Source organism: Eleginops maclovinus, chromosome 7 (genome assembly GCF_036324505.1).
Source record: "Eleginops maclovinus isolate JMC-PN-2008 ecotype Puerto Natales chromosome 7, JC_Emac_rtc_rv5, whole genome shotgun sequence".
NCBI classification, from domain to species: Eukaryota; Metazoa; Chordata; class Actinopteri; order Perciformes; family Eleginopidae; genus Eleginops; species Eleginops maclovinus.
Window position 1 is genome coordinate 7792937 of NC_086355.1, and position 12098 is coordinate 7805034.

Genomic DNA, 12098 nt, shown 5'->3' on the forward strand with positions numbered 1-12098 from the left:
CTGTTTGGTCACACTCTCTGCGCCAGCTGTCAGCCCAGCTCGACTGCTGCGATTTAATTAGTCTGTTTATGTCCTTTCTAATAATAAAGCTCTCTGGGTGGAAGGACACGTCCAACTAGCTAGCTGCGCGCTCCAACCTGCTAGCTGCACTAGTGCTGGTGGCCCGGCGCCGCTAAATGTGGGCCATGATGGAGGATGGTGGCTACTTCCTGCTCCTCTAGACAGTACAATGGCCCTCAGGCTCAGATCTACTATAACCCCCTACTCAATCCTAACCTTAACCATTAGGGGATAAAGCACATACTGACCTGATATGAGTATCTAGGGGCAACTTCATCCATCTTCCTCTCTAGCTCTCTTGTGGGAGCCTTTGTCAGCCGAAGCTCTTGAGACAGACTAGATTGTAGCCATAGGCTGAAAAGAATTCATTTGAAGAACATATCATAACACCTCCTGTACTGCGACAGATCATTGTCGTGTCTAATGTATGCAATTACAATGTGGTTTGTTTTTTATTTTCTATATACTGATAACAAGGCTGGACAAAATAGTGTCCGTTTAAGCTGCAGGTGTTAGGGAAAAGGGGGAAGTGGTATTAACTGAAAGAGACACACAGAGCTAGACAGAGAGTGGCAGAGCAGACAGACAGCCTTCCAGCCTGAGTAAAGAGCTTGATGGTTCTCTGTCTCTCTCTTGGGCTTTGGCCCTCACCATCTCTCTATTAGTCTGCCAGGCTCATGGGAGCCAGGTGACAGATAAGTGAAGAACGACACACACATTTTAATAGACATTTCAAAAGATAAACCTGATAATCATTTCTCTTTTTAATGAAGTCTAATGTCCTCGTTCTAATTCCAGTTGCGTCGCCTGTTAAGCATCAGCGTAATACTTGAATATGCATGATTGGGAAATTGTGAGGCACACTGGTGTTGCTACAAAATACACAAACGCAGACAACTGCAGAAATAGATTACAATAACAGGGGGGATTGATTAAACATTATTTCCGTAATGATCCATATCAAGTTCTATCATATTTGAGTGGCAGCGGCTTTTCATAGAGAAACAGACACAAGGAGACAAGATGCTAGACAAATCTGGTGCCTCAGAAGTATTTCTTTGATTGTCTCTTGTGGTTAGTTCACAAACCGCAGGAGCAGAGCTATAAAAACAACTGACCAGTCGAGTTGTCATCCCTCATCAACATTAGGCCTCATTCTTCATTAATTGGATAGATTAATTTGGAGAGCTTTGATGCGGGGGTGATGTATGCGTTCGGCTGTCCCCTCCTCACTATTCTCTGTCAGGTTGAATTTAGCCAGGGAAGGGGCTGACCTTTTGAAAGTGAAGAGATCAACACAATTTGAAAAGACAATGTCACTTGGTGTAAATGTGATACGTGTAATAAATGACATTCAACCTTTCAGTGATGATGAGCTTTCACAGGTTGGAATCATGTGAAATATGCACGGTGTACAATTGCATGGGTTTTTGAACAGTTTTCAGCTAAGATGGTGCAGCATTTTAGGCTGCGTATCGTATGACATTCGCAAAGAGTAATAACATTACAGTGTAAACAATAACAGTAATGATGCAATACAAGGGTTAGAACAACAAAATGACTCTTTCACTGATCACCCTGGCAAAATGCAACATTGCCTGACTGTGCCGTATTCAGGGTGAGAATCAAAGAGCATTTGTGTAATGGAAATTGTTGGTTCTGTTCCACAAAAGCACTCTGCTGGTTGCCTGAACCCAAAGGTGTTTTTTTTTTCTCAATTATGATATGGGAACCCTCATCCAAATAGAGCTATCAGCCATGCTGAGGCCAGACATCTTCAGCATCACACAGCTCCTCCTCTGGGACCAAGATAAAGAGGGAGAGAGTAGAGCAAGTTCAAACAATGTTAAGAAATTTCACAATCTCAGCATGTCCTTCACAGTGTGAACAAACAGGGGAAGGTATTTCTTGATAAATGGTGTTTGGAATCCCAAACATTCCAACAAAATAATTGAAACAACATCATTATTATTTTTCATTTCTTTACTTAAATGTGATTTAATCCAAACATTCTAATATAAAATGTACATTCCTGTACCTTCACCTTGAACTCATTAGCACTGCTGTACACCATACACCACATTACGGATTGTCTCTCAGGAGGTGATTGTAATGGAGGAAGTGAGAAGACAGGAGGTAGTGATGCTAATTTTGTAATTAAAACAGATGATCTGATGACCACATGCAAACCGATCCCAACCCCCCCCCCCCCCCCCCCTACACACACACACTCCCTCTTTTTCCTCCAAAGTGATATGACGGCAGAGTGGGCCGTGATTGATAACACTCGTCAATATATTTCATTTCAGGTGCCTTAGTCAAATGACAACTGGTTGTCATTGACTGAAAGCAATCTTTTTAAAAGGGGAGCCTTTGCTAAGTATCAGATGAAAATGATTCCTCTGTCTGCTTGGGTGTCACTGTCTGTAGGAGCTTTATTGATTGGGCTTGAATATATTGCACCCGCAGTAGTAACAGCTGCTAGCAATATCTCTCCTCTCCTTCTGCTCTCCTCTTCTGCTCACAGCACTTTCTGTGCCACGGCTTATAGTGATCAGATGTCGATGCTCTCGTGCCGATGTTGTGCATTTATCAAGAGTGATGTGTGACAAATGTAAAGTGAACTTGGTTCCGACCCAAATTAGAGAAGCGAACAGCGTTTGCTAATGTGTCCTGAAGGCCTGGCTGTCCTGGCCACCCCCAGCCATGTGCATGATTGCGTTAACTAAAGCCACCATTGTCTCTCCCACTCTATACGCGCTGTGTTATCAAGCACAAGGATGTTGGCATTGGTTGGTAAAGGTCATTTACTGTAATGAGATTTGCCACATGCAAGCATATGGCTTGATTATTGCCCTGTTCGTTAACATTTTCAGCAAAGAGACAAATAGACAGCTAAACCGAGCGGGTGCGGGTGGGGGCGATGGCGAGACGTGTTTAGCATTTTCTCTTCAAAGATGGGAAGAACTTTTTTCACAACAGATCTGTCAGGGAGATGATTGATCTTTCAATTTTCATAAGGAATGCATGCCATTAGAGCCGAGGATTGGAATTATCCTATAAAAAGTTGCCTGCTTTAGATTTTATACACTTAAAGGACAAACACCTCTGTCTGTCTCCTTGATAATTTCTACCACATGTTACACTCCAGCGGTTTGAGTAGGAAAGCAATTATGTTACCTCATCAAACCAGAAATGTTTTCTTATCATGGCTTCTCTTTACATTACATTAGCCATCTTGGCAGGAAATCTTCCCGTACCTGAATCATTGGAAAGTGTTTCTCTTTATCCTGGCATGCAAAACACATTTTGTTTGTAGATGTGAATTAGCTTGAAATGTGTCCAATCATCATGGCTCTTTGAATTTAAAGGATTCTGTTTGCATGGGTTTTTATTTTTGGCTGGCTCCATGTGTGTATGTACCTATACACAGCTATCTATATTGTCTGAGTGTGTACCCGTATGTGTTTTCATGTTTACCTCTCCTTGTTAACGCAAGATGTATTCTTTTTATGTGTCCGTTTGCGTGTTTGCTTTTGTGTGTGTGCATACGTAAGTGTAAAGCAGGTATTTAACAAAGGCAAGATGTTTGCTTTATTATCAACATTAACTGCGTAAACACAAAAGGCTTCAAAGTTTCATTCAATGACACTGAGAAGCTGTGGGTGGCTACATCAAAGCTCAATACCTTCCTCTCTCCCCCCATTTTAATGAGAAACAGGACTCACCAGCCTTGACTGAACCTGCCATCTGTGTTTTTTCTTGTTTGCGTGTATGTGTGTGTGTGAAATGTGGAAGCAGTTGTGTGTCTGTGCATATGTAACCATGCGCTTGTTTTGTGTAAAGTGGCACCACAATGCCAGACAACATATTTATGTAGGCTGTGTCTTATGTTTGATCTAACGGCTATACGGTTCCCTCCAACTCACGTGGCAGTGCTTCTGATTTTGGAGGAGATTAATAGTTATAGTAAAGATGAATAGCTGATTAGTGCTGTGGAAAGACCGCTAAATGTCTTGCGGCATGACAGACACTTTTTCATGAGCCATTCATTTCCTTTTGGGACTGGTGTGCAAATCCATGATACGACCACAACTAAGACTCTCCATGTGTGAGCACCGCCGTCTCACCTTTGTTGGAGAAATACGTACACGACATGGGGGCATTTTACAAGCACAATTAGGAGGAAAAACCAAGATTGTTTTTCTGTGGCGGACTGCGTATGCATTGTGCAGTCAGTCAGTTCATTTAGTTGCTTGACTGGAATGGTCCTGTTCAGTTTGACAGATCAGAGGAGGAAAAAAAATATCTCAACACCATGAAAACCAAAGGCTTAGCGCTGAGCAAATCAGCCCTTTGTCTTGTTCAATTCAAATCAAAGGATAACCAGGAATGTTTGTTTGACAACAGCATTTACAATGCATTGTTCTGAAGCCCAGAGCCTCCCAAACAAAGACAGATAGGCTTTAAACAAGTCATTTAATTAGCACCGGATCCCCAGCTTTGGCTGCGCCAACCAATTATACATTCCTGAGGCATGTGCAGGTCCTATTTCACAGGAGCGAGAGGCAGATCCTCTCCAGCCCTGTCTCTTACAGTACATCTCTCCCCTTCCATTTAAGAGAAGGTAAATAGCCAAGACAGACAGCTTCATTAGCCAGCGTCTGAAGAGCGCAGGGCCGATTGTCGCTTAAATAGTGCGCTTTTACTGCAGGCCCAGCCGGCGACCTCCGATCAATTACAGCTGACATTATTGTTTGTCGGGAGCTTTTTTCCTGGACAGAGGGAGTAAAAAACGAGATCAAGCCTGAGCTTTGGCTGGAAATGTAATCTTCCCCCTCTCTTTGGTTCTTTCGCTCCACAAACAATAAATCATTCAGTTGAAGAGATAATAAAGTGCCAAGTAGGAGCTAGTTTAATTTTTGTCAGGGGAAATCTGTCCACAACAGAGTTAAGGGTAAGGGGCTGGCTGCTACCTCCGTACCATTTTCAATGACAATGGCTTCGTTCCTTTTTTCTTATTTTCCTCCGCAGGGTTACACGTCCAGAAAGGCTGAAGTCCTGTTTAGATGAAGATTAACTGCTGCACAAATCACTGCAGGTTATCATTTCTGTCATCAAAATAAATTACAGCTCTCTTTTTAATCATTTTAAAGCATTCAACATTCAATCTTTTTTCGGTGTGATGCTTTTAAGTGTCGGACCTACCGTCAGCCGTGCGGTTTGGTTCTGATGTAACAGCTTTTTAATCACGCCGTTACCAAGGGCTGTTTTAATTCATTCCATTCATCCTCCGTGATTCAGATCTTTGCTTATCCATGCGTGAACTCCCGAGCACTGCACGACATAATAGCTGAGCTGTTTATATTGGTATTAAGTGATTTGTAGTTTTAATGATGGTAAATAGGAGTTCACCTTTACAGGTCCCTCAGGCTTACTTCAGGTAAATTACTCCAAATGCATTGTTTATGCCCTTCAGGAGGGAGGGGGCTTGTGGGAATTCACCTCTCATCAGGTCTGAACTTCTCTATCAGAGATACACAAACTGACAAATATGTTTTTAACGGTTTGCCCACTGGAATATCTACACAATATCTAGGTGATTAATGAGTCTGACTAATGTGTGTTGATTCTGTTTTTGGGAAAAGAAATCCACAGCGCAGTGTTTCAAAGTTCAGGCTCTGCAGTTGCTTAGCACAAAAGCTTGTAAATTAAAAGGAATTGCATGGGAACTAAATAAAAAACATTTATGCAGAAAAGGCAGATTTTTGTGAATAAACCAATATCCTCCTCACCTGGCTCTTTTCAGCGACAAATAAAAGGATTAAGTGGACCCTCGTTGGTCTGTGGCACATTCCCCTACAGTAGCCTGAATGGGCCTTTATGGGAGAAACAGCGCTTTAGGATGGGGTGACATGAAAGGGGCTGGACAGGCACTGAAAGCGAGACTAATACCACTTAGAGGGAACAGAGGTCCAGTGTTTCCCCCCAGGGCTCTGTCAGGTGGAGACACATCACAGAAATTCATATGCCATCAAGGACAAGATGTAACAAAACACAAGGAAGATTGTAATTATTATTTTAGAAGATTCGCCTCTTTGTTGTTTATTGATGTATTAAAATATGGCTGCTTAAGTCCATATGTCTCTATGCTGGGTTTGATTGAATGGGTGTAATGCATCCACCTCAAAGGCAAAATAAGTCTCTTCACTGGCCCTTGAGTGGCCTTGAAAGGCTGATAGGTAGCCTAAACCTCCCCATGTTGTCCTACAGTAAGTACCCCCGCAATCAGGCCCTCTGTGGTGTTTTTTAATTGAGCTTAGCCTGCTGAGTGGTAATTGATTCAGTCTGAGCTACAGCAGAGGCGCTGATACAAGGTGCTGCTTGGCTTCCGCCTTTCTTTAATCTCCACTGCTTTATATTGTTTGGGAATACTCGCCACTGAGAAACTGCATGCCATCTTTCTTATGGAAATCAATGCTTCTCTTAGATGGAGGGGAATGACAGAGAGGAGTACTTCTCATGTCCTTTCATTTTGAACCAGTGTCCTTCTCTTTAGAGGCGTCGCCATGCAGATCTCCTTGCCCTTTGGCTACTGATGTTTTGTCAGAAAAAAAAGAGTGGAGTTGTTTTTGCGGATCAGCTTTCTGTAGCGCCGAATCTTTTTTCCCTTTTTCTTTCACGCAGCTTCTGTTTTTTTATTTACCTTGAACAAGGCTGCCAAGAAAAGGAGAAAAAAGGAGTGAAAAATCAACAGAGAGGCTCAATCAGATCCAATAGTGTCTGTGAGGTTTTCTTTAAAGCATTTGAGGAAAAAGCATCTGAGTGGCGGAGGAATGAGACCAAACTGTTCCCAGTCACTTTTGATCCTGCCAGTTCAAAGTCCCCATAGAGCAGAGGAGGAGGAAGGGGGGGTGCCATGTTTTTTTTTTTTGGGGGGGGGGGGGGTGGTGGAGAACAGACACCTAGCTTTGACCTTCTGTCTGCGCTCGTGTCCTTTGAAAGTTGGCTTGTTTTCATTAAGCCATTCAGAAGCACAGTGCAGGGCCGCAGTTTGACTAAGTACTAACCCCCTATGGTATCTTTATAAGACATTCTTTACATTTTCCGACTACTAATGCTTTCAATTTTCCCAATTAGGCTTCTATTGCCAGACTGCAATTGAATAATTTAAAACATTTGTAAAACATCTCTGATCTTGTAATGGAATAATTTGTGTGCACATTAAAAAGAAAGAAATGAAAATCCCATTATTGTACGAGCTGAAAGTGTCTTTACTCTTTTTGGTCTCGCTCTCTCTCTGGTCTGCAATATAGGCTGCTTTAATTAGCCTGAAGTCATTGCCATACTATGGTCTGACGGTACTTGTTTGTCATTAGCACATTTAACTAGTCATTTGGGTAATGGCTTTCGAGATTGCCTTTGTATTCACACAGATATATTTTTTTATATGTAAATATTGACATAATTTCCATAACGTGCCCTTTTTATTCATCACGGAATAATTGATGCATCTTTATTGCTGTGTAAACTTTGGTCTTTGAATGACTGTGTATATATAGTTATCATCCCCGTTTTTCTTTATTATTATTGCAGTAGTATCTATTATTAACATATGTTGTAAAACATTTATGTGTATTATGTTAACATGAAAAGACACCCGAGAAGCGATTAATTTGAATTATTCAATTTTTTCTCCTAATGGATGGCAGTGTAAATCTTTAGTGTTATTGGAGACCATTTTTAAAGGGTATCTCAGTGGTGGGAATTACTGATTGCTGAATTAACAGCAGCAGGTCTTGAGTTTTTTAGCCTCAGAAGTTTCCCCTGTGGATATCTCACTCATAATATGCATCATTGAGTAACCAACGACCTCTTCATGTGTCTCAGGCCTGGAACTCCCCTTCATGATGATGCCACACCCCCTGATCCCAGTCAGCCTGCCCCCAGCCTCTGTCACCATGGCGATGAGCCAGATGAACCACCTCAGCACCATTGCCAACATGGCCGCCGCAGCACAGGGCCAGGGCCTGCCATCCAGAATGGTCACATCTGTAATAAAGGTAATTTTTAAAAAACAGAAAGCAGACTCAACAGTTAAATTTCACTTAAAACACCCTGCTGTTGTGTCGTGTGTCAGTCTATATTGTATATTTATTTTTGGGGTGTACTTTTCTGGCGCTGCTGGGGTTCCAGGAAAGGGTGCCGGACAGTCCCTCCCCTGCTCCTTCCTTAGAAGACCACCGGAGGCCAGGCAGTCACCCGTCGTCCCACCGCAGCAGCAGTGTGTCCAGCTCCCCGGCCCACACGGAAAGCTCCTCAGACAGGATACGTACGTTTGTCACACAGATGAATGGTGAAGAACAAACGCAAAATTGACCGCAGAATGCCGTTGTTATTCTTGTGATACCAAGACGGAGTAGAAATACGTCTTGCTGGTGATGTTCCTAACACCTCCGCTGTCTTATCATCCCCTCTCCAGCGATACACCACAATGGCCTGTCCATGAACCACGCCCTGCTAGGCCTGTCTCCCAACATCCCGCCTGGGCCTAAAGAGGGAGACCTGGCCCATGACATGAGCCATGAAGCAAAGAGGATGCACTCCGACAAAGGTGAGAAAAAACCTTGATAGAGCGGTGTAGTTGATACACAGTTATGGAGTTAAGGCTTTCCCAATCCAAAAATAAACTATGATTTGTATTCCTTTTTAAAAGCATCAATATACGTTTTAATTTATAGACTTATAATAAGCTTAGTGACTCCTATTGAATGTTCACAGTGTATGAAAATGACAGATGCTAGGAGAAACAAGGCACGTTTGTGCTCTACTGGACCCGCACTATCGGATAAAATAAGTTGTAATTTGGAGAATTAAGTCTAAGAAAGACTAATTATAAAGACTAAGGCTCAACAATTTAAAGAGAGTAGAGTAGGTTTGTAAAACAGGAGCTCACAGTGAAGACGAGGAACCCACATTTGGTTCATTTGTGTCCGAAGGAAGAACAAATTTCAAACTCATTTTGTCAAATATAGAAGAAAGAAAGTAGACCTAGCAGAAAACATTCCTTATGTCCGGTGTCTTTTTCAGTAAAATCTCCATAATCTTTATATTTCTAGATCTTGAATAAGCCTGTGAATATATTGTTGATGTTAGGAATGGGAAGGCAGAATGTGTTGCCCCCCCCCTCCCCTCCTTATTGTTCTTGCTTCTTATTCATCCCAGTTGTGGATTGTGTCAGTGTAACTATAACCCTGAACCACTGTAGCCATTCAAACACTCAGTTTAATATTTCTTTTCTTACAGTCTACAAATCAAACATGCACTTAAGAGGTAAGCTATACAAGTGTAAATATGTGTGGATGATGTGTGTCAATGTTTGGATGAATTGTTGCACACACTTTGCTTGCTGTAAAACTGCTTTCCTGCGCTGGAGATAATACACATTTATAAAACCAGTCAGATTTTATATTTCACATGCATGTTTGCGGATATTTAACGACAACCTCTGAAAATTGAAATATGTAGATCATTTTTCACCAGAGAAAATGCTCAGATTTGCTTTTCTCATGCACCAAATATTCAAATTGTGTTATTGTTAATCAGATTTAAAAGTTTTTAAAGTTTGTTTATATACCAAATTACAACTGATTTGTTTTACATACATGTGCAAAAATAATGAGCCTTTTGTATAAAGTACTTAACTTGCTGACTTGTGCTTTCTCCTGTAATCCTCATTAACTCTGAACTTAAAGAGAAACATATTTGAAAACCTCTATCCCATAGTCAAGAGTAAATGTTTTTATTATTAATTGCTGGCATTATTTCATTACAATTCCGCCGTGCTTGTAAAGAAAAAAAAAGAGAAAAGAAAAAAGATAGAAATCTACTAAGCGTGGAGGATTAAATACAAAATGAAGCAAATAATAGATTTCAGTATTCTCTGTTGGTTTTGAGCGGAGCAGGGGGCGGGGGGTGCTGCGCTGGGTGATGCAGGGTGGGGTTGAGGCTGATAATGATATTAAAACCACTGTGGAAATCATTGGGCTGTATGTTCCCTGTTGGCTAGGCTGACGTGAAGATCAGTGCTAGACCTTCACTCACTGGGTGTGAAGCAGTGAATAGTAATAATTAGCAGGATCATGAACTGAATTTATGGGTCACAAACTGTCTAACTGTGTGTGTGTGTGTGTGTGTGTGTGTGTGTGTGTGTGTGTGTGTGTGTGTGTGTGTGTGTGTGTGTGTGTGTGTGTGTGTGTGTGTGTGTGTGTGTGTGTGTGTGTGTGTGCATACAGAGCAAGGCAAACAGAAAAAGGAGATTTAATCAAGTATCCACATTTTAAATCACCTGAATGTTTCCTCAGTAACAGAAATCTTTCCTCCTAACTGAAGTGCCTCCTCCACACTCTGGTAATCAACACAAATGAACTGTAATTTCTACGCTATATTCCAGCAGAAAAGCAAATGACCCAGCAATCCACACCAATTCTAGCTAGTTGACCCACACACATCTGTCCACAAACACGTGCCGCATTATCTCTGAGATTGTCAATTCCTAATATGTCACTGGACTTGATTAGGATTCTGAGCTCTCCAGTGTGTGCACCAGAGGTCTCGGGCTGTGGAAAACATTTTTATAAAATAACCCATTAATGCAGAGGAGTGCAACTAAATTAGTTACCAATTTGCTGAGCATGAATTAATGAAGAGAGCTTCTCCCGGCTCCCACAGTTGTAATTTTCATAATAACCCCAGACCTTTATTTGGCAGGTTGTTTAGTTTTTTCGTTTGAAGGTTTTCATTAGTCTAATGAGGACTGTGCAAGGGCGAGCAGTCAGCACAATTTACATGAGGAAGCTATCATAATAAATGAGGCAATTTGAATAACATGCACAGGTTTATGCAGCGAGATAAGAGAGATTGTAGCAGCCAGATTCAGAGGTAACCAATACATTAGAACCAACTAATAACCAAAGTAATTCCAATAAAAGCTTTAAGTGAAGGGAATAAAATTAATGATAGATATATTGAACTGTAATGATATGATACATGATGCATTAGATTAATAAAATAAATGTGTTCCATTGTTAAAGAGGGGTGAGGCCTCGCCATCCGAAGCTTTGTTTATAGTGAGCTTTTTAATTAGGCTTGTTCATCGCATCAGTTTGTTTAGATAAATGAGATAACATTCCAATGGTTTAATGATATCTCTCCACTTGTTTGATCTTTATGATCCTGGCAGAGCATTAAATTAATCTCTTGCAATGCACTCTCAGAAGAGAGCAGGGTAGGCTCAGAGGAAGGATGCGGTGCCCCGGCTCATATGGAAGCTATTTAAATAGCCAGACACCTCAGAGACTGCCACTATAATGTCACATCACTCATATCCTATGAACATTCCTCATCTTTTTCATGTCATCTCTGCTGATGAAGGACAAAGGCTGTTTGTTGTTGTCTAAAAAAGACCATTTCCAAACTTGTGTCACACAGTGCACAGTAACCAGATGGTGTTTTTTTTTTTTGGAGCTGTTGTTTGAGCTTGGTTTTTTTTTTGTCCAAATTTCGCCCGGGAAAAAAAAGGAGAGATTAGATGATGTGTGAGAAAAAAGGCAAGTACAAAGCTAAGTGTTATTTCACATGTGACTAATTGAATTGCTTCAAACTGAAAGTCTGTGGCGATAGCTTCCGACAAGCCTCTGTCTAGTGAAACAGCAGGTAGCTGACAAACAAGGGAGAGATTTGAAAGGTACGGAAGCCTTTGGCTGTAAACTTACTTTGGACATCAAACACTTGACATCATTTTATTTCCTCAGGGAGAAGGTGTTTGAAACACAGGCCATATGTATGTACGTTGAAGTATAAGACTTTTCTGTAAATACCATGTGGCAGTTTAAGCATTTTGCCAACAACAAATTTCCCCACTTTGCCTCAGCCCTCCCACTGCAGTTAAACATGCCACATCTCTTTTACGCAGAGCTGAAGCGCCTGACAGGAGAGGCACAGTCTGTAAACTGATTCTGTAAACCATATTTTAAAAG

At 41.4% G+C, this 12098-nt stretch overlaps 1 protein-coding gene across 6 annotated transcripts in view; it reads left to right on the forward strand.

The window, feature by feature from the left end:
• The window catches only part of dachd (dachshund d), an 89611-nt gene that overhangs the window by 57933 nt on the left and 19580 nt on the right, over positions 1–12098 (forward strand). For 2 of the 6 annotated variants that reach the window (XM_063888529.1, XM_063888530.1), the window contains exons 4-7: positions 7951–8123; positions 8257–8416; positions 8543–8674; positions 9367–9393. In XM_063888529.1, coding sequence (XP_063744599.1) covers positions 7951–8123; positions 8257–8416; positions 8543–8674; positions 9367–9393 — 492 coding nt within the window. The remainder of the gene's footprint in view (positions 1–7950; positions 8124–8256; positions 8417–8542; positions 8675–9366; positions 9394–12098) is intronic. The other 4 variants (XM_063888533.1, XM_063888534.1, XM_063888531.1 and 1 more) reach the window with 3 other exon arrangements.